The sequence below is a fragment of the Melospiza melodia genome, chromosome 28 (assembly GCF_035770615.1).
Source record: "Melospiza melodia melodia isolate bMelMel2 chromosome 28, bMelMel2.pri, whole genome shotgun sequence".
Taxonomy (NCBI): Eukaryota; Metazoa; Chordata; class Aves; order Passeriformes; family Passerellidae; genus Melospiza; species Melospiza melodia.
This window is the reverse complement of record NC_086221.1, coordinates 4,075,512-4,102,506: the sequence shown is the minus strand read 5'-3', so window position 1 is coordinate 4,102,506 and position 26,995 is coordinate 4,075,512. Positions and strand designations below refer to the sequence as shown.

At 52.0% G+C, this 26,995-nt stretch overlaps 3 protein-coding genes across 3 annotated transcripts; 2 read left to right on the top strand and 1 right to left on the bottom strand.

Moving 5' to 3' along the window:
* Positions 1 to 787: 787 nt before the first annotated feature.
* On the top strand, positions 788 to 2,338 carry KCNA10 (potassium voltage-gated channel subfamily A member 10). The gene has a single exon (XM_063177867.1). It carries the CDS (start codon positions 788 to 790, stop codon positions 2,336 to 2,338), a length of 1,551 nt encoding a protein of 516 aa, XP_063033937.1.
* Positions 2,339 to 7,207: 4,869 nt separating this feature from the next.
* Positions 7,208 to 14,497, bottom strand: LOC134430314 (embryonic pepsinogen-like). The gene is made up of 9 exons (XM_063177911.1): positions 14,442 to 14,497; positions 13,952 to 14,114; positions 13,192 to 13,309; positions 12,692 to 12,810; positions 10,978 to 11,177; positions 9,421 to 9,534; positions 8,246 to 8,390; positions 7,608 to 7,706; positions 7,208 to 7,433 (listed from the first exon to the last, which is right to left on the bottom strand). The coding sequence occupies exons 1-9, from the start codon at positions 14,495 to 14,497 to the stop codon at positions 7,296 to 7,298; spliced, it is 1,152 nt and encodes a 383-aa protein (XP_063033981.1). The 3' UTR covers positions 7,208 to 7,295.
* Positions 14,498 to 18,860: 4,363 nt separating this feature from the next.
* LAMTOR5 (late endosomal/lysosomal adaptor, MAPK and MTOR activator 5) lies at positions 18,861 to 24,228 on the top strand. The gene is made up of 4 exons (XM_063177976.1): positions 18,861 to 18,975; positions 20,121 to 20,182; positions 22,085 to 22,202; positions 23,928 to 24,228. Exons 1-4 carry the CDS (start codon positions 18,941 to 18,943, stop codon positions 23,986 to 23,988), a joined length of 276 nt encoding a protein of 91 aa, XP_063034046.1. The 5' UTR covers positions 18,861 to 18,940; the 3' UTR covers positions 23,989 to 24,228.
* Positions 24,229 to 26,995: the final 2,767 nt, after the last annotated feature.

Sequence of the window (26,995 nt, the reverse complement as noted above, 5' to 3'; positions counted from 1 at the left end):
GGATCCAAAGGCTTAGTCCTGAGCTTTTTCCTGGGGCTGGGAATTTCAGAGCTGTTGTGGAGGAGGGCTAGGAGAGCTCTGGGGGATGTCACCCCATCCTGTGCCTGCCCCGAGGCCAGGGGTCCTGTTCCCACCCCTCTTCCCAGATCAAAGGGGTTCTCCAAGGCTGGTGGACATTTCTTCTCCTGGCCTGCTTCTCCCCAGGCTGCATTCCCCAAATTCCAGTGTGGTTCCTGCTCTGGGAATTGTTTCCAAACTATGCTTGACCCATCTACAACATGCCCAGGACCTCCTGGGGTTTGACCCAGTGCTTCTCCTACCTGGAACAAGGGCTGCCCTTAGCTTGGGACAGCCATGGTTTAAAACCTCCAAATCGTGCTCTGAGCTTTGGATCCACACCTGGAAATGGATGAAATGACCCCTTGCTGTGGGATCACTGGGGAGAGGCTGGGTGGGACACCTGGATTCACCCCCACCCTCTGCTGCTGCCTGACCTTCCATCCTTGGGTTCTGTAGGTGGTGTGGGGAGGTTTACAATGGCAAAGCCGTGCCAAAAGGGCGTGCAGGATCCAAAAATGAGCGATTTGCTGGGAGTCATGCTACTCAACGGCAATAATGCTTCCATTAAAAGCCAGAACAGGGTGGTGTGGCCTCTCAGGGTTTGTTTCACCCTGCTCGTGCACAGTTCAGCTCTGTGTCCCTGTCCCTTGCAGATCCTCCTAGCGTGGGACAGGCGCGGGCAGCCGGTGTCGGCCGCGGGGGTTTCTGCTGCTGAGCTGACTAGCGTATGATGGACGTGGCCAGTTGGAAGGAGATGGAGGTGGCACTAGTCAGTTTTGACAACGCTGATCAGATCGTGGAGGACCCCTGCTACTCCAACGACCTCAGCCCCGCCGGGCAGTCGCGCAAGGGCCACCCCAGCTGCGCCAACCTGCTGTCCAACCTGCGCATCCTCATCAACAGCGAGAACGCCAACAATGAGACCATCTTCTCCAGGTTCTCCGCCGAGTTCAGCGACCACCTGGTGGGGGAGAGGGTGGGCATGGATGAGGGGGACCAACGAGTCATCATCAACATCGCTGGGCTGAGGTTTGAGACGCGGCTCAAGACCCTGGACCAGTTCCCCGAGACCTTGCTCGGGGACCCGGAAAAGAGGATGCGTTACTTCGACTCCATGAGGAATGAATATTTCTTTGACAGGAACAGGCCCAGTTTTGATGGGATCCTGTACTATTACCAGTCTGGGGGGAAAATACGGCGCCCGGCCAACGTCCCCATCGACGTCTTTGCTGATGAAATCACCTTCTATGAGCTGGGTGATGAAGCCATGGACCAGTTCCGGGAGGATGAAGGGTTCATCAAGGATCCTGAGACCCTCTTACCAACCAATGACTTTCACAGGCAGTTCTGGCTGCTCTTTGAGTACCCTGAGAGCTCCAGTGCAGCCAGAGGCGTAGCTTTGGTCTCCGTCCTGGTCATTGTCATCTCCATCATCATCTTCTGCATGGAGACCCTGCCAGAGTTCCGGGAGGAGAGGGAGTTCAGGTCCACCCAGGAGCTTTCTAGGAATATGACAGACACTTTGGTGTCCCACAGCACCTTCACAGACCCTTTCTTCGTCGTAGAGACCGCCTGCATCGTCTGGTTCTCCTTTGAGCTCTTTGTCCGGTTCATCGTGTGCCCCAGCAAGACCGAGTTCTTCAGGAACATCATGAACATCATCGACATCGTGTCCATCATCCCCTACTTTGTGACGCTCACCACCGAGCTGATCCAGCAGAGCGAACTCAACGGGCAGCAGAACATGTCCCTGGCCATCCTGCGCATCATCCGCCTCGTCAGGGTCTTCCGCATCTTCAAGCTCTCCCGGCACTCCAAGGGGCTGCAGATCCTGGGCCAGACCCTCAAGGCCAGCATGAGGGAGCTGGGCTTGCTCATCTTCTTCCTCTTCATCGGCGTCATCCTCTTCTCCAGCGCCGTTTACTTCGCGGAAGTCGACGAGCCGCAGTCCCACTTCTCCAGCATCCCCGACGGCTTCTGGTGGGCCGTGGTCACCATGACCACCGTGGGCTATGGGGACATGTGTCCCACCACGCTGGGCGGCAAGATCGTGGGGACGCTGTGCGCCATCGCGGGCGTGCTGACCATCGCCCTGCCCGTGCCCGTCATCGTCTCCAACTTCAATTATTTCTACCACCGGGAGACGGAGAACGAGGAGAAGCAGATGCTGCCCGGGGAGGTGGAGCGGCTGCTGGCCAGCGTGGCCACGGGCAACGGCAGCATGGAGTCACTCAATAAGACCAATGGGGGTTACCCTCGAGACAAGGCCAAAAAATGATGCTGGAGGCCCTGAGGGACTGGGCACGGTCAGGTGGGATTGGCTGGAAAATGCATCCAACATCTGCATGCTCTGATTTTTTTTTTTTTTAAATAATATGCTGCTGCTTTTTCTTTTTTTTTTTTTTTTTTTAGACATTTTTCAATCTCTGATTTCCTGTGGCTGTTCAAATAAATACCATCTTTCTTATCTCTCTGCCCTGCCCATCGGTCTGGTGTTTTTTATTTGATGCTCATCTGCTTGACATTTGTCTTCTCTCTTCTTCCACACTCCCCGGCGTCAGAGTGGAATTCCCCCACATACAGAGATTTCCCCATTTACTGGAGAGGAAAAAGGGCAAAATGACATTAAATGCTTGGTGACATCCAGCTGTCCAGGGATGAAGGTGGGTCCAGTTCCCTGCTTTGCTTATAAAAATAGTTTTAAATATTTTAAATAGTTCCTCCCTGCCCACCACTTCACATCTGGGGGTCTGACAAATTCCCCAAGGCCTGCAACAGCAAAAATAAGCTGGCAAAAAGAAATGAGAAGGGATATTTTCAGCTGGGTGAGTTCCCTGGCCTGCCTGACTCATTAATTCTGATGGCACAGCAGGGTGGGCAGTCACGGATGGACCCAAAGCAGCAGGAGGGGATTTGGGGTTGCTGACCAGACACGGGGGCACAGCCACCCCAAAGGTCCAGGGCACTGCAGCTCAAAGCCCACTGGGGTTTCTGCTGGAAAACTGAGCTCTGAGAGAGGGAATGGGATTTCTCCTGCAACAAATGCTCATTATCTGGTTTACAAACAATCCTGGGGATGAGCCACTGTGACCTTGTAGCTTTTATTGTCACTTCTGGTGCTGCAAAGGGGGCAGAGAGCAACGAGAGCCAACATATCCTGACAGCTCCGCTCCCTGTTGTAACAAGGCACTTCTGCTTTCCCAAAAATGCAAATTTCCAGTGGCACTTTGGATGGGAGCAGCAAGCAGCAGCTCATTTTGCCATTCTCTCCAATGCCAGCAGTTTTTCTGACAAAAACATCTTGTTCCCACTTCACTGTTTCACTCAATTTTCTTTTTTTTTTTAATGTTTCTGCCTCCATTGAAATCCCAGCTTCTCGTGCAGTGTCTCATCCACTCTGATGTCCCACACCTGCTGCACAGATGTCTCATCTCCTGGCAGATCCCCCTGATCATCACACAGCCTGCCAGCATTTCTGGTTTGCAATTTCATTCAGAAAGCAGAGGTGAAACAGAGGTTGGATTTATTGCTCCTGCTCTGTTGGAAAATGTCGCTTTGGGCTCGCTGGGATTTTCCCTGTAGCAGAAATCCCACAGCCCTGATAGGAGGGGGTTGTTATTTTGGTTTTAGGGGATTCTGTGCCCTGTCTTTCTGCAATGAGGTGGTTTTCACCACAGGAGATGGATCTGAGACATGACCAGTACAATCCCTGTTCCCTCTGGGACAAATCCCACTTACCACCTGCTCTCCCTGCTGTTTTTTATGCCCAACCCTCCACCATCCCTTTCTCCTCCCTTGCAGCCCTCACACCATCATTTCAGACAGGAGGAACTGTCAGAGCTATTTTATCTCCTTCCCACTGTGTCCAAGTTCTGTGGGGACGCTTGGAGAACGCACAGCTGGGCACAGCTGGAGGAGCCACAGCTGGGAACAGCTGGGAACAGCACTCAAACATTCCCAGCTCCTCTCTTTTCACCCCTCAATTCTCTCCAGCAGCTCTTTCACATCACTACTTTTATTTCATAGCAGGTTCTTTCTCCTTTCCTTCTATAAACTTGATTTTTTCCATTCTTTTGTATTTTTATTGCTCCTCTCCCCAAATTCTCTCCCAGCCTCTCTAATCTGAAGCACTTTTGGTGGTTTTTCCTTGGGAAATCACCATGAAAAAACTCTGATGAGAAGGTTTGGGCTGGGAAATATTCAGCCTGATCAGCCACGAGCACATTTCCATTCCTCCTGCAAACATGGACTGTAATGGTGCTGGGATGGATGGATGGATGGATGGATGGATGGATGGATGGATGGATGGATGGATGGATGGATGGATGGATGGATGGATGGATGGATGGATGGATGGATGGATGGATGGATGGACAACCTGATCTTATAAACTTGTAAACTATCCTCAAATAAAAGAATAAATGCTTCAAAATCTGGTATGCAGAAAATATTGTTTTGTTTGGACTCAACTTTTTTTTGTTCCTGGCTTTGTGCTGCTCCATGGCAAAGCAATTCCAGGTGGGAATTGTGTGTGGGAGGGTTGAGACATGGGGCAGTATAGAATCCCAGACAGGTTTGGGTTGGAAGGGACCTTAGAGCTCACCTCATTCCACAAGGCAGGGACACCTTCCCCTATCCTGGGTTGCTCTGAGCCCTGTCCAGCCTGGCCTTGGGCAATCCAGGGAAGGGGCAGGCACAGCTGCTCTAGAAAACAGAAAATTGCAGATTTCCAGCTCTGTGAGATGAGGACAAACTCTGCAGATTGGGTCACACCATTCTGGGAGATCAGGTCCAAGGGGGAATCCCTGATTGATGCCATGCAAAGGGGATCAGAGGCATTAAACCTCCCCAGACACACCAACCTATTTCCAGTTGGCCCCAAAGAGGAGGAAAAACAGGCTATGAACTCCCAGTGTCAACACTGATGAAAACCTGCAAGAAACCCCATTTTCCTGCACAATCTGCAGCTTTGTCCCTTCCCAAACACAGCCCCAAAGCTCAAAGCCCAACAAAATCCATACAAAGCCTTCAGTACCTGTCCTGTTCCAGAGCCAAGCCCTAATGAGCCAATCTGGCTTGTCCTTCTGCACGCAGGATGAATTCCCTCTTCACGTTTTTTACCGCCTCAGGAAAAGCTAAAAGTAGACAAGAACCCCCTTTACTCTATCAGAAAGGTGTCCTGACCATGTTTTATCCTTGGAGCACTACAAAACCTGTGGCCAGGTGTGAAATATTTGCAGCTAGGAGTGACTCCCTCCTTTGAGCTGAAATTCCCGAGAATCCCAGAATGGTTTGGGTTGGAAGGGACCTCAAAGCTCACCTTGCCATGAGCAGGGACACCTTCCACTATCCCAGGTTTCTCCAAGCCCTGTCCAACCTGGCCTTGGGCATTTCCAAGGCTGGAGCACGCAGGATTTCAGGGTTGGCACCAGAGCCACGAGATGGCACTCCAGGATCGGCAGTCCCAGCTCGCTCCCCGCTCTCCAATCAGCACTTGGAAGCTTTTCCTTGGTTTATCCCTTTATTGGAATGCAAACACGGCTGGGAAGGGCTGTCCCGGCCAGGGTGATGCTCCCGTGGGGGAATCCCTTTATGGGGAATTCTCAGCAGGAGGAGGATTTAGGGACTGTTGGATTTAGAGATGGCATTGAGGCCAGGTTGGTTCTGCCTGGAATTAGGACCAACATGCCACTCCTACCACTCTGAAAGGGCAGATCCAACCCTGGCTGCTCCTCCAGGTCTTGTCTGTCCCTGCAGGGCTGATCCTTGGAGTCACAGTTCCCCCTGCACCTGCCTCATTTATTCTTGGTCATAGCAATGCCTTGAGGAGGCTGAGCTGGAATAGAGACCAGACAGAGCTAAAGAATAAAGCAGGGAGTAAATAAATAATATAAAAATAGAGATAAAAAATAAGGGGGATAAAATAGGGATTAAAAAAGGGAATAAATTTGGAGGCCTCAATGGATCCACCTTGGGCAGCACAAGAGCCCAGCCCAGGTGAACCCAAAATGGTCACAAAATGCATGACAGATCATGGGGTCTCTCACTTTTATCAGTTCTGCTCCATTTGCATAGTGGAGTTAATTGTCCAATTACAGCTTTAGCCCATGCAGTCCCATCCTTGTTTTTCTCTCTTCAGCCCACGTTTTTTCTGCTCTTGGTGCTGAGATTTGGATCATTTGTCCTTGGTCCCCAGCTGGAGCAGGAATTGTTTTGTCTCCCTGTTCTGTGCACAGAGCTCTCCATCCCCTAATGTGAACCCAGACCCGCACACTAAAGCAGCCCAGAACCTGAAAAATATAAAAGCCAAACCTGAGGCATCAATAGTAATGAGAAAATTCCTGTGACAGACCTGAGGGCAAGTCCCATGTGCCCAAAATCCAGGGCTGGATCACTCTTGTGCTTGGACACAAGGGATTCCCACCAGCTGGGCTGGGAATCCTTGGGATTTGGGATTCCAGGGATATGGGGGGTAAATCCCACTCCCACCATCCCACATCACATCCTCCTCTACAGCCAGTTCAGTTCTTACACAGTGCAAGAAGACAATAATTAATTTCTGACCCAAATCACCTGGATCTCCCCCTCCACATCCCTGCTCCTGCTGGGGATGGAATCTCCAGGCCCCACCAGTGGTGGAGCCTTAATTTACCAAGAAATAAAGCCAGCAGCCCCTTGTCCCTCAGCGCTGCAGAAATGAAGACACAGCAGGGACCTGGATCTCTCTCCTGGCTTCTTGCTGAGCAATTCCACTTGGGCCTGTCTGCAAGCAGAGGGTGTTGTTTCATCAAAGGGGGATTACTTTCATCTGGCCACACCATTGTTTTCCAGTTGTTCAGTAACTGAGGTATCTCAAAGCTTGCTTTCATTTCAATCTCGCTTATAGTTTCCATATTCTCAAAATCTTTTGCCAGACAATCATATTTATAAGGCTTTCCTGTTTCATCTTCCCCAGCATTCCAGAATCCCCTACTTGTTGTAGCCCCACAAAAAGAGCCAACCTTGTCTTCCACCCCTCAGCCCTGCAGCGATCACAGCTCCCAGGGGCCCTCAGCAGAGCTGTGATGGACAAACCATCCTTGGCCACCACAAAGCAGCTCCTCCTGCCTCCTGCCATTCCATCAGAAATACACACACAGCCACCAGCTCAGAACCACCAGCTCTTTATTTGTGCCAAAAGCCTTGCTTGGGGCTGGGTGTGCACAAACCCCAGCAGCTCTCCCATCGTGGTGGATCTAAACAGCCTTGGCCAGTCCAATGCGGTTGTTGGCCCGGTCAAAGATGCTGTAGTACACCCTGATGAAGACATCTCCCAAGATCCAGAGGTCCCCAGAGGTGTCCTGGAAGCTGCTCATGCAAGATTCTTCACTGTGCTGCGTTTGAGCACGAGAAGGAAATTGGGGAAATGTGGGAAATCTCTTCTTGCATTGCCCTGGAGGCCTTTGGCCATTCATCTCCCAAGGGAATGGGAGAAGCCAAGGCCACTGGAGAGAACAGAATACCTTGAGAGAGGTTCCTGCAGCCAGGAGCTGCTGGTCCCCACTTACCTGCTCGGTGTAGGCCAAGGCTGACACAGGGTACTGGACCCCATCGATGACAAAGATGACATCAGGCATGGCAGGGATGGAGCTGCAGTTCACACTGTGCTGCAGGGAGCAGAGGAGAGGGCTCTCAGCAGGGAAACGTGTTCAGAGGGTGAGGAGTGAGGGGAGACCTCACTGGGGCCTCCAACCTCCTCCTGAGGGGCAGCAGAGGGACAGCTCCAATGTCTGTGACAGGGACAGGACCCAAGGAAGGGCTGGGGCTGGGCCAGGGCAGGTCAGGCTGGAGATCAGGGAAAGGTTCTTCCCCCAGAGGGTGCTGGCACTGCCCAGGCTCCCCAGGGAATGGGCACAGCCCCGAGGCTGCCAGAGCTCCAGGAGAGTTTGGACAGCGCTGCCAGGGATGCCCAGGGTGGGATTGTTGGGGTATCCTGGGCAGGGGTTAGACTGGATGAATCCTGATGGGTCCCTTCAGCCCAGGACATTCTGTGATTCTCTGTCCCACTGACACAAACCAGAGAGCCCCAGGGTATCCCTGTCAGGGTTGCCATGAGCACGGGGTGGTTTCCCCACACGGTTTCCCCAGCCCTTGGCTGGGCTCTGCTGTGCCAGCTGCCTCCAGGGCCAGCAGGGTGAGCTCTCACCTCTCCATACTCGCCATTCGTGGCCCCAACGGTGCTCTGGATGCTCCTGATGCCCGAGGGGGGCCCGGCCACGAGGGAAGTGCCGGTGTCGATGATGGCCTGGCAGCCACCAGCGCACGCGACCTCCTGGCCGCCCACAATGATGCTGTGGAGAGAGACCAAGCAGAGGCTGTGAGAGAACCAACGGGGCTGTGAAATAACCAATGGAGCTGTGAAATAACCAAAGGGGCTGTGAAATAACCAACAGGGTCGTGAGATAACCAATGGGGATGTGAAATAACCAACGGGGCCATGAATCACAGAATCACAGAAGTTCAAGGCTGGAAGAGACCTATAAGATCATCAAGTCCAGCCGATGTTCTAACTGTTCAACTAGATCATGGCAGCAAGTGCCACATCCAGTCTTTTTTTGAATTCTTCAAGGGATGATGACTCAACCACCTCACTGGGTAAATGATTCCAGTATCTGACCACTCTTTCTGTGAAATATTTCCTTCTTAATTCTAACTTACATCTCTAAATAACCAACGGGGCTGTGAGATAACCAACGGGGCTGTGAGATAACCAACAGGGCTGTGAGATAACCAAAGGGGCTGTGAGATAACCAACGGGGCTGTGAAATAACCAGCAGGGCTGTGAAATAACCAACAGGGCTGTGAGATAACCAGCGGGGCTGTGAGATAACCAATGGGGCTGTGAAATAACCCACAGGGCTGTGAAATTACCAACGGGGCCGTGAGATAACCAATGGGCCTCAGGGTTGGTTTCTAACTTCTTTCATAAGAGTTGAAGCTGGGTAACCCCGAGTGCTGCCTGTGAGCCTGCTCCTGTCTGGAGTTGCAGAGCCACCATTGCAGATGTGGGCACTGAACACATCCCAGCAGCTGGGACCCACTCCAGCCCAACAAAATGAGGTTTTGACCCATGATTTTGCTCTCCTCATCACCAGACATTCCCTAAATCACAAGACAGGAACTAGGCTGTGCCCCAGGCACAAAGCATCCTCATTTTGGGTGTCAGTTACCAAAGCACTACGGAGTTTGTCCCCTTATCCCCCTGCATCCCTCAGCCCTGGGGTGAGGATGTCACTGGAAGCCTCTGGTACTGATGGGCCCAATGTCTCTTTAGAAGCAATGCTTTGAGGCGATCACAGAGCAACAGAGCTGGTTTGTCACCTGTCCATGGAGATCTGCCAGTAGCCCTGGTAAGCGACAGGGATCCAGTTGATGGGGCCAGTGAAATAGGATTCATCGATGCCCCCGAAGATGACCACGCTCCCTGCTGCCTCCCTGGATGGTGCAGGAAACAAAAACAAGGGAGATTTGCCTTGTGGTTCAATGCAGGGCTGTGTGTCCCAAGGGTAGGACACTGATTGTCCCCACCTCCTCACACAGCAAAGCAGCAGGGCCAGAGACTTTGGCACCAGGAGCAGTGCTGGGAACTGTTTCCCAGTGAGCCCTGAGCCCTCTGGGGAGGCTGGAAAGAGGAGCCTCCTTGAGCCAGGTCTCATGAGCTCTTGGAGGCCTATTTGACACCCAAGATAGCTCAGCTACTTTAGAAGGCATAAAATCAGCAGGATGCCTTCTGTTGCAGTGTTGGAAACAAAAAGGTTTTAATAAAAGGCAAAATAACAAAACTGTCTACAGAGAAAAACGGAGCCAAGTGCAAGAGGTTCTTGCTCCTAGTAAAAAACCTCACAAAAACGATTATTTTCTTTGTTCTCTTCTTTTCCTGATAAATTGCCTAAACAGGATCTTTCTGGCTCCTGTCCAATTAACCATCCTTAAGTTTGAGGTGAAGTCCCCCAAACCTATGTGATGCCTTTTCCACCTAAGGGAAAAGAGAAACTTCTGAGCTTATTTCCTTTTTAAAGAGACAAAAAATAGCTTTGTCACTCTATCAACAAGAAGCACATTCCTACAGCCCCCAACCCTTGCACATGGTGGCACAGACACAATATCTGATGGCAGCAGTGACAAGGGAGGAGCCAGAGCCGCCAGCACACCATGCATGAGGTGCATCCCTGTTGAAGATTGCAATGCAAAATGTTTTCAATTACCATCTATTGTCAAGTGGGCAGTTTGGCTTATCTCTCTCTTTGAGTGACCACATTCACACCTCCCTCTGAGGAGTCCTCTGCAGATAACAGCTATTGAATGTCCCTGCATGGCTGATAAGAACTACAGCATCCCATTGGGAGATGTGAGCCCAGAGGGAGGAGCCAAGCATTCCTACCCAGATATAATCTGGAGATTCTGGAACACCAGCACAGCTTCTGCACTGGATTGCCCAGAGGAACAGCAGCTGCCTCTTCTTCCCCTGGATCTTCAGAGGCAGAGACTGCACCTTTCTCCAGGATCCCTGCTCCAGCAGAACCAGCCCTGACACTGCAGGAGGGCTGAGCCACAATTCCAATGGGACTGCTGCCAGCACCCTGAGCCACAGGGTGTCAGGCTGGGTTCTGACTCTGGCAGTGTTGTTCTAGTGTACTGCATTGTTTATTTTATCCTTTTTTTTTCCTTCCCTAGTAAAGAACTGTTATTTCCTGCTCCATATTTTTTCCTGAGAGCCCCTTAATTTAAAATTTATATAAAATTTATAGCAATTAAGAAGGGTGGGGAGGGTTTACATTTTCCCTTTCAGGGGAGGCTCCTGCCTTCCTTAGCAGACTCCTGTCTTTCCAAATCAAGACAATCCCCCCTTCCTCAGCCCCCCAAGCCCACGTGGCTCACCGGGACAGGTAGACAGAGAAGAGGTTCTCCTGCAGCAAGCTCTGGTTCACCAGGTTATCAAAGACAGGGGTGATGCCATCAGCAGCCAGGTTTGGGTATCCCAAGCCCAGGATCCCATCAAATTGGACGTGGACAAAGAACTGGCCGGGCTCAGCGGTGCTCAAGCCAAAGAGCTGGTTGGTGTCCACCAGAGAGGCCACCTGGGGACAGGGAAGTGAGGCCTGGAGCAGGCACTGGGATTCTGGTGTTAATCTGGTTAATTTGGGGATCCCCTGCTGTCGGAGCTCAGTGCATCACTCCGGGTGTCCAGAGTTGCCAAACACCAGTCCCAGTCACTCCAGTGGAACAGAAATAATCTCTTTTGTTAAATATACAAAAAAAAACCCCTTCTAAGGCTGAAATTCTCACTGAGGTTTGAGAGAGGAGAGATGTACAAGGTGCCCAGCTGGGAATTCCCTCCTTGTCACAGGGATGACAGAGAGGAGGCAGCTCAGGGATTCCCTCCCTCGCAGCACCCCCAGCCCCAGCAGGAGAAGCCCCAGCACCTCCTGCATCTGAAAAGGCTCCTGCAGACACCACTGCAGGTGAATGAGTAACACACAGACTCTGGGTCTCTTCAGCTCTCAGAGCTCAGTGCATCCCTCCGGGTGTCCAGAGTTGCCAGGACCCCACCAGGGGGCTCAGAGACCCTGGCACACAGCCCAGAGCATCTGGGGATTTGATTTTGACCCAGTATGGTAATGTAATGGTTCTTATAGGCTGTATGGAAATGCTATAGGATTTGTATCTTGTACTAGATTGGTTAGTGAGAATCAGAATGCTCAGCACAGGAGATTTATTGTATTGTAACTGGAACTTCGCTCTCTTGCCTTTTACTCTCTTACCCTCTCATCCTCTCTGCCCCTCTCTTCTCTCAGTCCTGCTCCAGCTGTGGCTGGCAGCTCCCAGCAGGGCCCTGCACCCAGGCCCTTTGCAATAACCCACAAGTTCCCACCCTGGCTGCAGAGATCTCTCCTCTCCATCCATCCCCACCATCCCACCCCTGACGCTCCTACAACAGTGGGGACAGACGGAGGGCCCTGCTTGGAGCTGCCAGCCACAGCTCGGAGTAGCCCCAAAGAGGGAGAGAGAGGTAAAGAGAGAGAAGGCAAGAGTGTGGTTAAGAGGATGAGAGAGAACAAGGAAGAGTAAAAAGAGTGGAGTTCCCGTTACAATACCATAAATCTTCTTCTGTGTTGAATATTCTGATTCTCACCAACCAATATAGTACAAGATACAAATCCTATAGCATTTACATACAGCCTATAAGAATCATTACATTACCACACTGTGTTACATTTTAAACCCTAAAAACTCCTCTTTGGGCCCTTCTGCCAAGCTGTAGGGTCTGCTCTGACCCTTGGGCCTGTCTGCAAGCAGAGGGTGTTGTTCCATCAAGAGGGGATCACCTTCAGCTGGCCACACCATTGTTTTCCAGTTGTTCAGTAACTGAGGGATCTCAAAGCTTGCTTTCATTTCAATCTCGCTGATAGTTTCCATATTCTCAAAATCTTTTGCCAGGCAATCATAATTATAAGGCTTTTCTGCTTCATTTTCCCCAACAGACTGTCCTACCCCCGTTGGCCCTACAGGTGGGATGAGGGATATTCCCCATGGATGTTCCCCATGGATGTTCCCAATGGATGTTCCCCAGCCTTGCCATGGGGACACTCACAGTGACGGTGTCTGAACCCACGGTCCCCTCCATCTCTCCTGTGCCGTAGTGGATGGACAGACTCAGCCCTGTGCTCTTGTAGGTGGAGGACTGAGAGGGGTCAAACATCTGGTGGGTTTCTATAAGTGGCAAAACACAGAATTAAACCTTCAAGCAAGGCCAAGCCTAAGGGACGTGTGGGAGAAGGAGCCCTGAATTGCTGTACATTATCTTGCCTTCAAGAATAATTCAGCTGTGAGCATTTGCTGCTCATCCTTCCCCTCCTCCAGCAACTACAGGCATTCCCACCCCCCTTGGGCACATGGGGAAACTGAGGCACCAAGCAGAAATCACATCACCTGAGGAATGCGGCCCTGAGCAGTCCCTACAGCCCAAATACTCATCACTCACAGCTGCCATGGCCCAGCTGGGTGAATCCCCCTCCCCTGGCAATGTCACCCCAATTTCTGGGCTTGGTGGAGCCATTCCAAACCCAGAACATGCAGCTGGGCCCTACTCACGGCAGGCCAGGCTGGGGCAGGACACAGAGGGCACCCAGAGGTCGGAGGAGCCGGTGTCGAAGACCACGCTGAAGTCCTGCGGGGGGGTGCCAATGGAGATGGTCCCATAATATTCCACCTGCAGGCCAGAGATGGATTTGGAGGCATGAAACCAAACCTGGACCTTCCCCAGGCTTGGTCCCCTGCTTCATGGAGACCCCCTGTGTGACGGTGTTCACAGGGGTCCGAGGATGAGGGAAGAGATGAGGATCTGACTCCATGTTTCAGAAGGTTTGATTTATTATTTTATGATATATATTACATTAAAACTATACAAAAAGAATAGAAGAAAAGGCTTCATCAGAAGGCTGGCTAAGAATAGAATAGGAAAGAAATGATAACAAAGGTTTGTGGCTTGGGCTCTCTGTCCGAGCCAGCTCACTGTGATTGTCCATTAATTAGAAACAACAACATGGGCCAATCACAGATGCACCTGTTGCATTCCACAGCAGCAGATAATCATTGTTTACATTTTGTTCCTGAGGCCTCTCAGCTCCTCAGGAGGAAAAATCCTAAGGAAAGGATTTTCCATAAAAGATGTCTGTGACACCCGTGCTTCCAGCAGAGCTCCTGGGGGATATTTCTCCGTTCAGTGTGGGCAAGGAGGGGTGAAGGATGTGAGTTAAAGGTTTTGGGATGAAGGATTTGGTTTGGACATAGGGATGGACATCCCACAGGCCTTGCCAGGGCTGTGTTCCAGGGGATTGGAGCCCATACTCACGTCCAGGGCGTTCAGCAGGGGCTCGGTGGCCAAGCCGGTTCCGTTGGGGAAAGCGTGCGGGAATTTGGTGCCGATGTCGTAGTGGTGATGCTGGAAGAACTGGTGCAGCAAATCCTTCTCCCTGAGGACATCTCTCAGCTTCTTCCCCCTCTCCAAGGGCAGCCTGGCACAAGCAACAAGGGAGAAAGAAGAGGGAGATGGGATTTTGCTGTCTGCAGCTCCAGTGTTTGACACTTCCAATGCCCTGATCCAACAGAGGAAGCACAGGAAACTCCCCCAAAACTCTGAATCTGGGATTTCCTCAAAAATCCCTAAACAGCCTAAGAAATCTGCCCCCTCCCCAGGCACACCCTCATTCTCTGCACCCCGGGAGCAGCTTTCTGCAGCCTCAGACCTCACCTGTGCTCCCCAAAGCCACAAAAAGCCTCCAAATTCCCATTTCCCCCTCACTTTTCCCAGTGTCCCTGGCAGTGATGCTGCTGTGGCTCACCTGGTGACTCCGTGGCACAGGGCAGAGGCAGCACAGAGGAGCACGAGGAACCACATCCTGCCAGGACAGCCTGGGCCAGTTCCCTCAGGTTTATAAAGCCCATAAAGCCCCTGCCCACCCCCCGTGCCGTGCCAAGAGCAGCCAGGACCAGCAGGAGCTGCCCCCTCCCCTCCTTTGGGCACCCAGCCAAGGCAGGTGACAGCCAGGACCTGAAGGACACAGCACACACGAGCCACACGTCACCTGGCAGGGTGGAATTGTCCCCTAATGCCAACCACGATCCTCTCCTGGGACCCCATGCTCCCTTCTAGATCCCAAATCCAAACTCTGCATCCTTGAGGCACCAAATCCTTCATCCCAACCAGGCACTGCCTGGCTGTGGGCATGCATCCAGAAATCCAGGATAATGCCTGTTGGAAGGGACTTTAAAGCTCATCCAGTCCCAAACCCTGCCATGGCAGGGACACCTTCACTGTCCCAGGCTGCTCCAAGTCCCATCCAGCCTGGCCTTGGACACTGCCAGGCATCCAGGGGCAGCCACAGCTGCTCTGGGAATTCCATCCCAGTCCCTCCCCACCCTCCCAGGGAAGGATTCCTTCCCAAAAATCCCATCCATCCCTGCCCTCTGCCAGTGGGAGCCATTCCCTGTGTCCTGTCCCTCCATCCCTTGTCCCCAGTCCCTCTCCAGCTCTCCTGGATCCCCTTTAGCTCTGGAAGGGGCTCTGAGCTCTACCTGCGCCTTCTCTGGATGTGGCACTGTGTGCCAGGGTTTAGTTGAGGTGTTGGAGTGTCACAGACATGTTTTATGAAAAATCCTTTCTTTAGGGTTTTTTCTCCTGAGGAGCTGAGAGGCCTCAGGAACAAAATGTAAACAATGATTATCTGCTGCTGTGAAATGCAACAGGTGCATCTGTGATTGGTCTCATAGAATTGTTTCTAATTAATGGCCAATCACAGTCAGCTGGCTCAGACTCTTGGTCAGACACAAGCTTTTGTTATCATTCTTCTTCTTGCTTGCAAGCCTTCAGATGAAATCCTTTCTTCTATTCTTTTAGTATAGTTTTAATGCAATATATATGTCATAAAATAATAAATCAAGCCTTCTGAAACATGGAGTCAGATCTTCGTCTCTTCCCTCACCCTGGGACCCCACTGAACACCACCACATTGGGGCTGCGTTGGATTAGATGATCTTTAAGGTCCCTTCCAACCTGGTCATTCTGTGAGTTCTGTGAGTTCTCCTCCCCAGGTGAGCACCCCCAGCTCTCCCAGCCTGGCTGCAGAGCAGAGAGCTCCAACCTTGGGATCATCCCTGTGGCCTCTTCTGGAATTGCTCCAGCATCTCCATGCCATGATGCTGCAAACCCCAGAGCTGGAGACACCATCTGGGCTTTTCAGCCTGGCACCCTTGGCCATTTCAAAGAGCAGAGGGACTCTGTGTGCAAGAAACTCACTCCTGTGTGCAGGACTCTCCTGTTTGCAGGCTATAGATCTCAGAGAGATGCCGAGTAAGAATTTATGATAGATTTATGATAGAATTTGTTTTATTTTTAGAGTTGTGCTTTGTTTTAGCGGGGTTGGCAGTTCATCTAACCCCTCCCCTTATTACGGGGCGCTGGGGATGGTTGCAGTAGCAGTTGCAGGGTGTGGTTGGCTGGTAAGTTTTGGGGGTTTCCTTTGTGTCTTTGGTGCTTGTTATGGTTTATTTAGGGGGGATGTTGGTAGTGTTTGTTTATTCAGTGTTGTTGGTGGCGGATCCTTACCCAGAACCTGGGCCAGCTGGGGCGTTGTTGGTTATGGCCTTGGGATGGGGTTGGTTGTGGTGGTGGGGCTTGCTGTAGGGTGTGTGTTGGGGTTACTGGGGGACGAGGGGACGGTGAATAGTGGGGTCTGTTGTTGGTCCGATTAGATTTCAGTGGAGTGGCCATGCTTTATTCAAACTCCTGTGTGCAGGACTCCTCTGTTTGCAGGACTCCTCTGTGTGCAGGACTCTCCTGTGTGCAGGACTCTCCTCTGTGTAGGACTCTCCTGTGTGCAGGACTCCTCTGTTTGCAGGACTCCTCTGTTTGCAGGACTCCTCTGTTTGCAGGACTCCTCTTTGCAGGACTCTCCTGTTTGCAGACTCTCCTGTGTGCAGGACTCCTGTGTGCAGGACTCTCCTGTGTGCAGGACTCTCCTGTTTGCAGGACTCTCCTGTGTGCAGGACTCTCCTGTGTGCAGGACTCCTGTGTGCAGGACTCTCCTGTTTGCAGGACTCTCCTGTGTGCAGGACTCCTCTGTTTGCAGGACTCCTCTGTTTGCAGGACTCCTGTGTGCAGGATTCTCCTGTGTGCAGGACTCTCCTGTTTGCAGACCCTCCTGTGTGCAGGACTCTCCTGTGTGCAGGACTCTCCTGTGTGCAGGACTCTCCTGTGTGCAGGACTCCTGTGTGCAGGATTCTCCTGTGTGCAGGACTCTCCTGTTTGCAGACCCTCCTGTGTGCAGGACTCTCCTGTGTGCAGGACTCTCCTGTGTGCAGGATTCTCCTGTGTGCAGGACTCTCCTGTGTGCAGGACTCTCCTGTGTGCAGGATTCTCCTGTGTGCAGGACTCTCCTGTTTGCAGGACTCTCCTGTGTGCAGGACTCTCCTGTGTGCAGGATTCTCCTGTTTGCAGACCCTCCTGTGTGCAGGACTCTCCTGTGTGCAGGACTCCTCTGTTTGCAGGACTCTCCTGTGTGCAGGACTCTCCTGTGTGCAGGACTCTCCTGTGTGCAGGACTCCTGCGTGCAGGACTCTCCTGTGTGCAGGACTCTCCTGTTTGCAGACCCTCCTGTTTGCAGGACTCTCCTGTTTGCAGGACTCTCCTGTGTGCAGGACTCTCCTGTTTGCAGGACTCTCCTGTGTGCAGGACTCTCCTGTGTGCAGGACTCTCCTGTTTGCAGGACTCTCCTGTGTGCAGGACTCTCCTGTTTGCAGGACTCTCCTGTTTGCAGGACTCTCCTGTTTGCAGACCCTCCTGTTTGCAGGAGCCCCCCAGGCTGGCACGAGGGGGCCCCTGTGGCTGCTGACGTGGGTGACCCCCCCTTATCTCTGACCCCGGGATGCAAACGGGACAAGGTGACCCTGTGGGTGCTGGGCTGGTGCCAGGCTGTGCCCGGAACAGGGAGCCCCGTGCCACTGGGATATTTCATGAAAAATCCCTTTGCTAGGATTTCTTCTCCTGGGAAGCTTCGGCTTCTTCTTGTTTTGCTGCTTTGGAATGTGATTTGGAGAATTGTTTACTCAGCATGTGAATTGTTTTAATTTAATGACCAATTTCAGTCCAGCTGTGTTGGGACTCTCGTCAGTCACAGGTTTTTATTATTCACTCCTGTTTGGCCTTCTGATGTCTCCTTTCTCTTTCTTTAGTAATATAATATAATATAATATAATATAATATAATATAATATAATATAATATAATATAATATAATATAATATAATATAATATAATATAATATAATATAATATAATATAATATAATATAATATAATATAATAATTTTCTGTACTTACATTATATTTATATTACATTATATTACATTATATTAAACTATATTAATATATAATGATATATAATTATAAGTAATGTATGATGATAATTATTTTAATTATTATGTAACCATAATAATATAATTACTATCATTATATTAACATAATATATGCTATTATCTATATTATTATAATTAATATAATGACATAAAATGTCATACAATGTCATAATATAATATAATTAATATAAATTATATTATATTATATTATATTATATTATATTATATTATATTATATTATATTATATTATATTATATTATATTATATTATATTATATTATATTATATTATATTATATTATATTTCCTAGGAGTAAAAGGACATTCCCTAGGATATTTCCCATTTCCTAAGAATTAAAAGGATATTTCCTATAAGTCAAAAGGATATTCCCAAGGATATTTCCTAGAAGTTTCTTGCTAAGATATTGTGGTGGGAGAAATATATTTCTGCTGGGAGAAAATAATTTGGAGAAAATAAAGAGGGGCTGTGGAAACTGATGGGCATCATCCAGGAGCCAACACCTGGGGAAGGGATTTGTGATGCCACGGAGAATCCAGGAGGATCCTTAAAACCCCACTTGAATTTCCTTCGGCCACGCAAACCCCGGGCGGCGCTGCGGGGAAGGAGGGACGCGACTGGACGGGAAAGTCGAGAAAAAGAAGGAAAAAAACCAAAATATCGCAACTGTGCCGCGTGCTCTGGGGGAAAACCAGCGGGGAGGGCTGTTTTGGGGGGGCGGGTTTGCTGCGAACGCCCAGACCCGGGCCCGGTGCCGGGAGAGGCGGTCGGGGCATCCCGGGGCCGGCGGATTGCGGGGCGTCCCCAAAGCGCGGCGTCCCCGCGGAGCCGAGCGCGCCCCGAGCGCTTTTGGCCCTGCGGAGCCGCCGTGGCGGGGGTGACGTGAGCGGTGCGGAAGTGGAGGCGAGCGGCGATGGAGGGAACGCTGGAACAGCACCTGGAGGAGACGTGAGGGGACGGCGGGGACAGGGCGGGACACGGGGCGATGTGGGGGACAGGGGGACACGGGGGGACACCGGGGATGGGGGGGGCACGGGGGTTTGTGGGGGGACATGAATGCATGGGGAGGTATAGGGGAATGTGGGGGACATGAGGGGGTACGGAGGGATATTGGGGGACATTGGGGAATGTGGGGGACGCGGGGGAAACGGGGGTTTGGGGGGATGTGAGGGGACAAGGAGGGACGAGGGGGGCACGGGGACGGGGGGACATTGGGGGATAGGGGAGCATGAGGGAACAGAGGGGGATATGGGGGGATAAAGAGGGACACGGGGGATGTGGGGGGACACGGGGGATGTGGGGGGACACGGGGGGAACATGGAGGCACTGGGAGATATGGGGGACATGGAGGGACATGGGGGGACACGGGGGATGTGAGTAACACGGGGGACACAGGGGATATGTGGAGATAAAGGGGGACATGGGAGGATATGGGGACGGGGGGACATGGGGAGACACGGGGGGATATGGGGGACACGGGAGGGACATGGTGACACAGGAACGTGGGGGACCATGGGGGACGGGGGGATTGGGGGGGCACGGGGAACACTGGGGGGACGTGGAGAGACAATGGGGATGTGGGGGGGACACGTGGGAACGGGGGGAACATGAAGGCACGGGGAGATGTGGGGGACATGGGGGGATATGGGGGGCACAGGGGGACGGGGAAACAAGGGGGGACATGGAAAGGACACAAGGACATTGGGAGACATGGGGGACAGGGGGATAAAGGGAGACATGGGGGGACATGGGGAGGGGGGATATGTGGGACATGGGGGGATATGGGGACACAGGGGGAACATGGATGCACGGGGAGATGTGGGGGACAGAGGGGGACACGGGGAATGTAGGGGGACATGGGGGGACAGGGGGGACATAGGGACATGGGGAACGTGGGGACACGGGGCATAGGGGCAACATGGAGGGATATGGGGGACACAGGGAGACATGGGGTGATATGGGAGGATGGGGGGGACACGGGGAACACTGGGGGTGTCCCCCACACAGGGGAGTGATGGGGACATGGGGACGGGCTGTCCCCCTGAGGGGGCCGTTCTGTCCCTGCTCTGAGCTCTGCTCTCTCTCTCCCGCAGCATGAAGAGCCCGGCCGTGGTGGGTGTGCTGTGCACCGACTCACAGGGGCTCAACCTGGGCTGTGAGTGAGGAGCTCTGGGCATGGGGGGCACTGGGGGGCGCTCCTGGCACTGCCCGGGCACTCGCAGGGCTCCTGGGGCTGGGGGCACCTGGCACTGCCCCATAGGGGTTGGGGTGCCCCAGGTCCTGCCCCATAGGGATTGGGGTGCCCCAAGTCCTGCCCCATAGGGATTAGGGTGCTCCAGGTCCTGCCCCACAGAGATTGGGGTGCCCCAGGTCCTGCCCAAGCCCTCTGAGGGGCTCCCCAGAATGGGATTGGGGTGCCCCAGGTCCTGCCCCACAGAGATTGGGGTGCCCCAGGTCCTGCCCCACAGAGATTGGGGTGCCCCAGGTCCTGCCCCATAGGGATTGGGGTGCCCCAGGTCCTGCCCCACAGGAGATTGGGGTGCCCCAAGTCCTGCCCATAGGGATTGGGGTGCCCCAAGTCCTGCCCCACAGAGATTGGGGTGCCCCAGGTCCTGCCCCATAGGGATTGGGGTGCTCCAGGTCCTGCCCCACAGGGATTGGGGTGCCTCAGGTCCTGCCCCACAGAGATTGGGGTGCCCCAAGTCCTGCCCCATAGGGATTGGGGTGCCCCAGGTCCTGCCCCACAGAGATTGGGGTGCCCCAAGTCCTGCCCCATAGGGATTGGGGTGCCCCAAGTCCTGCCCCACAGAGATTGGGGTGCCCCAAGTCCTGCCCCATAGGGATTGGGGTGCCCCAGGTCCTGCCCCACAGAGATTGGGGTGCCCCAAGTCCTGCCCCATAGGGATTGGGGTGCCCCAAGTCCTGCCCCACAGAGATTGGGGTGCCCCAGGTCCTGCCCCATAGGGATTGGGGTGCTCCAGGTCCTGCCCCACAGGGATTGGGGTGCCTCAGGTCCTGCCCCATGGGGGGATTGGGGTGCCCCAAGTCCTGCCCCATAGGGATTGGGGTGCCCCAGGTCCTGCCCATGCCCTCTGAGGGGCTCCCCAGGATGGGGTTGGGGGCACCAGGCCCAGCCCTACAGACCCTCCCTGTCCCCCTGGGGACACCTGCCCTGCCCCACTGCCCTGTCCCCTCCTTTGGGTGTCCCCAAGGGCCACCACCTGCCTGTGCCCACCAGGGTCAGCTCCTCCTGTCACCTTAATTTGGGATTTTGGGTGGAGGGAGAGGAAGCTTTTGGGGAGGTGCTGGGACAGCCCTCAGGGAGGGAAATGGGGCCCAGGGCAGGACCAGGGAGAGAAATGGGGCAGGGCAGGATTGGGGAGGGAAATGAGCAGAACCAGGGAGGGAAATGGGCAGGACCAGGGAGGGAAATAGGCTCAGTGAGGGAAATGGGCCCAGGCATGACCAGGGAAGGAATTGGGCAGAGCCAAAGAGGGAAATGAGGCCAGGAAGGACCAGGGAGGGAAATGGGCCCAAGCAGGACCAGGGAGAGAATTGGGCAGGACCAGGGAGGGAAATGGGCCAGGGCAGGACTGGGGAGGGAAATGGGCAGAACCAGAAAGGGAAATGGGCAGAACCAGGGAGGAAATGGGCCAGGGCAGGACTGGGGAGGGAAATGAGCAGGACCAGAAAGGGAATTGGCCCCAGGCAGGAGCAGGGAAGGAAATGGGCTGGGGCAGAGAGGGAAATGGACCAGGGCAGGACCAGGGAGAGAATTGGGCAGGACCAGGGAGAGAATTGGGACCAGGAAGGACCAGGGAGAGAAATGGGCTGGGGCAGAGAGGGAAATGGGCCCAGGAAGGACCAGGGAGAGAATTGGGCAGGACCAGGGAGGGAAATGGGCCCAGGAAGGACCAGGGAGGGAAATGGGCCCAGGAAGGACCAGGGAGGGAAATGCCTGGGGCAGGAGCACCCCTTGGGCCTGGGGGGCAGTGAGAGGTGTCCCAGAGCAGTGCCCTGGCACAGGGAGGGGTTACCCTTGGCCTCCCCCCTGCAGGCAGGGGCACCCTGTCAGATGAGCATGCTGGCATCATCTCCGTGCTGGCCCAGCAGGCGGCCAAGCTCACCTCGGACCCCACGGACACGCCCGTGGTGTGCCTGGAGTCCGACAGCGGGTGAGCCCCAGCCCTCTGAGCCCCCCCGGGCCCTCCCCTGCCCTGGCAGTGCCTGAGGGAGAGTCTGGAGCAGCCCTGGGGGAGGCACTGCCACAGGGACTGGGATAATGGGGGTGCAAAAGCAGGGGGAACCTTCCAGGGGCTGCTGGTTACTGCAGCTCAGGAGCTCTCACCCCCTTGGGATCCCTGTGGGTGACACAGCCTGGGGATGACAAATCCTGGGGTCCCTGTGGGTGACACAGCCTGGGGATGACAAATCCTGGGGTCCCTGTGGGTGACACAGCCTGGGGATGACAAATCCTGGGGTTCCTGTGGGTGACAGAGCCTGGGAACTCTGTGGGTGACAAATCCTGGGGTTCCTGTGGGTGACAGAGCCTGGAGTCCCTATGGGTGACAAAGCTTGAGATTCCTGTGGGTAAAATATCCTGGTGTCCCTGGGAATGACAGATCCCTGTAGGTGACAAATCCTGGGGTCCCTGTGGGTGACAAATCCTGGGGTTCCTGTGGGTGGCTGAGCCTGGGGTCCCAGTGGATGACAATTTCTGGGATTCCTGTGCATAACAAGGCTTGGGATTCATGTGGGTGACAAATCCTGGGGTCCCTCTGAATGACAAATCCTGGGGATCTCTGTGGGTGACAAATCTGGGGTCCCTGTGGGTGATAGAGCCTGGCATTCCTGTGGGTAAAATATCCTGGGGTCCCTATGTGTGACAAATCCTGGGGTCCCTGTGGGTGACACAGCCTGAGGTCCCTGTGGGTGGCAGAGCCTGGGATCCCTGTGGGTGACAAATTTTGGGGTCCCTGGGGATGACAAATCCTGGGATTCCTGTGGGTAAAATATCCTGGGGTCCCTGTGGGTGACACAGCCTGGGGTTGCTGTGGATAGCAGAGCCAGGGGTCCCTGTGGGTGACAAATCCTGGGTCCCTGTGGGTGACACAACCTGGGCACGACAAATCCTGGGATTCCTGTGGGTAAAATACCCTGGGGTCCCTGTGGGTGACAAATCCTGGGGTCTCTGGATAAAAAATCCTGGGGTCCCTGTGGGTAACAAATCCTGGGATTCCTGTGCATAACCAGGCTTGGGATCCCTGTGGATGACAAATCCTGGGGTCCCTGCGGGTGACACAGCCTGATGTCCCCGTGACAACAAATTCTGGGGTCCCTGTAGGTGATATATCTGGGGTCCCTGTGGGTGGCACAGCCTGTGGGTGACAAATCCTGGGTCCCTGTGGGTGACAAATCCTGTGGGTGACAAATCCTGGGTCCCTGTGGGTGGCACAGCCTGTGGGTGACAAATCCTGGGTCCCTGTGGGTGACAAATCTGGGGTCCCTGTGGGTGACAAATCCTGGGTCCCTGTGGGTGACAAATCTGGGGTCCCTGTGGGTGACAAATCCTGTGGGTGACAAATCCTGGGTCCCTGTGGGTGACAAATCCTGGGTCCCTGTGGGTGACAAATCCTGTGGGTGACAAATCCTGGGTCCCTGTGGGTGGCACAGCCTGTGGGTGCCAAATCCTGGGTCCCTGTGGGTGGCACAGCCCATCAGTCCCTGGGGCAGCAGGGACGTCTCCATCGCTGCCCATGGGGTGGGGAGATGGAGCAGCCACGCTCTGGGGTGGGGATGGGCCCTCAGTGGGGGCTGCTCAGGGATTCCCCTGCCCCCTCCCCACCCCCAGCAGCCCCTGCTGGCCCAGCTGCCCCCCCAGCCCTTTGTCCTTGCTGCAGGAACATCATGATCCAGAAGCACGACAGCATCACTGTGGCAGTGCACAAGCTGCTGTCCTGAGCCCTGGCACAGCTCTGCCCCAGCTCCTCCCTGCACAGCCCCCCTCCCTCTGGAGCTCCTCACCTGGGATGAAGGCTCTCCCTCCCTGCCTGCCTCTCCAGCTCACATTTCAGCCCTTGTGCTGCTGAGGGTGAAGCATGGGCACCCCCCAGGCCCTGTAACAAGCAGATCCTCCCTGCTCTATTCGGGGGGGGGGGCTCATTTGTTGAAAAAATTAATAAATTAACTGTAAAAACCGTCCTTCCTTCTCTTTGCTCTAGCTGGCAAGGTAACTTTTCCCACTGCCTTCATTAGCATTTCTCTGGAGAAACATTGGAACTCATGGAGGCTCCTCACCAGAAAAGCTTTCTGAGGAATTTCTCCCAGGAAACATTTCACCTCCCCAAGTTAAACATTCTGTGGGAGTTCTTGCTCACTGTGCCTTGGGTTGAAGTTCAAACCTGGCCCTGGGAGATGTGAAGGGATCTTGGCAATGTCCCCACAAATCCAGGCCCCTCTTGCTCTCACAGATTTTAAATGCTACAGGAAACAATCCTGCAAAAAAAAATGGGAGAGCTGCTGCACCCCAATGGTTCCTGTGTGCTGGGGAGGGAAAAGGAGCTGGGCTGCAGCAAGGGGAGGGGAAGGGGAGTTTCACAGCAGAGCATGAGGGAAAAACAGGAGATTGTCACTGCTGGAAATGAAGGGATGGGATTATTTTCAAGCCAAAATGATTTATTGCTCAGATGAACATCAGGCTGTGAGATTTTAGAGGAGCCAGCAGTCAGCCATAGCTCAAGAGTAGCACAAGATTTTTTTGTTACAAGGCAATATAGAACTTTCTAACCCAACAGAAAAGGCTACAGGATTTATTTTGCTTTTCTGACCTATCTTCTTTACTTATTTCTGCAGATACTTTTATCTAATGGGTGCTTAACTCACAAGTTTTAACTTAATATTTCTATTATAACTTCTAAACTCCCAGCCTACTCCATACTATTTTATTACTACACTATAAACCTTTCACCATCTTACCCATACAGCTTCTCACTTTCTTAAGGCATATCCTTACTTACAACTATAGAAACGTAAGGAATATAAATATTGCATAGAAAATGTTATATAGCAATAAAATCATAATTATATTGCAGAGACCATCCCTGTTCACACTGATGCCAGTTTTCTGTGACCTCAGGAGTGAATCCCACCTGGGGTGGCACCTCAGCAGGGGCAGCAGGGCTGTGCTCACCCAGGAGCTCAGGCAGATTCACAGCAAGGCAGGAAGCTGTGAAAAATGCTAATCACTTGTGGTTTATTTAATTTTTAAAATGTTTAATAGTATTATAATGGTTATAAAATTAGTAATACAATTAGAGTAATAATAATTTAGACAATTTGGATTAGGACAATATGAGGCAATAGAAACAAAGAGCTACAGACAGTCAGGGTGCCTCTTTCTGGGCAAAATAAACCTGAAAAAGGACCCACGTTAACAGAGGATTAACCCTTAAAAGCAACAGCCTGTTGCATGTTCATACACCTCATACATGATGCATAAATTCCATTCAAGCACAGGATTCTGTCTGGTCATCCTCAACTTCTTCCTCTGAATCCTAACAGCACCTTTGAGGCAGGAAGAAGTTCATATCTTCTGATAAGAGGGCAATAAATTATTTTTCTCTCTAAGATTGAGGTGTCCTGTGGCTGCTATTCCTCTGTGAGTCCTTTCTTTACATCTGAGTCCTTTATCTTGACATCTTCAGTGCCATGCTTTTTATAAGCTACAAGAACCTAAAATTTGGTGGGTGATTGGTTGATGATTTATCATCATGGTTTGTATTTTTGTTTGGTTTTTTGGGGGGGTTAGTTCTGGGGTTAATTCTATGTTTGTTTAGGGGTGGTTGTGGAGTGATGATGACGGTTGTTTTTGATGCTAGGAAATATAGAGGAAGGTTAATTGAAAGTGTATTGATGACAAATGATTTGGATAATGTAGGGATATATGGTTTAGTTATTTGAGAAAAAAAAATAAAAAATGTCAAGATACTTTAAAGAAAAGTATCCTACATAGCATAGTTTCTATTTCAACATTTCTTACAACCTAAAACTATATTAAACATGCTACTTCAGAGAATTAATACAGCACCACTTTTTAACACAACACGTATAATATTGTTATGAATAAGAAGCTTGATTTGGCCAATATCCAAGCAGCAATCAGTTTATTATTTAATATGGTAAAGTATGAGCAATATAGTGCTGGGTACAGTGGGAGAAGTTTTCCCTCCAACTGCACACCCATAGTTGGGGCTTACAGGTATTTATGGGGGTACTCATCAGCTTTCTCAGCAGTTTCTATTCCAATTTTTACTCATCAGCAGTTTCTATTCCCAATTTTTACGTCACAATTCTATACACTATTGTGATTTAGTTTTTCTCAGGATGTATCCCAAAAGGAGCATCCCCAGATGGTGCTGGTCTGGTTTCTGAAAGAAGGAAGCAGAATCCCATCTGGTGAGGTCCAGCTCTCCAGATGTGGATCCACCTTTTAATTGCAAGGACTATAAATCTCATAACAATGATGTCCAGCTTCCCTTGGTCGAAACTATAAATCCTTGAGTTGATGCTCATCTTCCTTTCTCAAGCTGCTTTTCTCTGCTTTATTAAGGTGTGAGATAAGCATGTTTCCTTTATATATATTCCAAAGCTATAGTTTCAAGGATACAAGCAATATTCTAAAATTAAACTTCAAAAGGTTATTATTGCAAAACTCTTTCAGGCTTAGCTACAAGCAAAAAGCAACATCCTTAACACTTTAATTCCAATGTTCCTAAATCAACCAAGGTTAATTGCAAACAAACGAGAGGTTCAAAGGCCTTCTTCCATGCTTTACTTTCCTCAGTTATTGTTAGAATTCCTCTTTATAACTGTCCCGTGGTCGGTCTCCACACATCTCACAATCACAAATACACACATTGCCTGTATGTACCTGACACCAAACACAGCTTGGTATTTCACAATATCCATT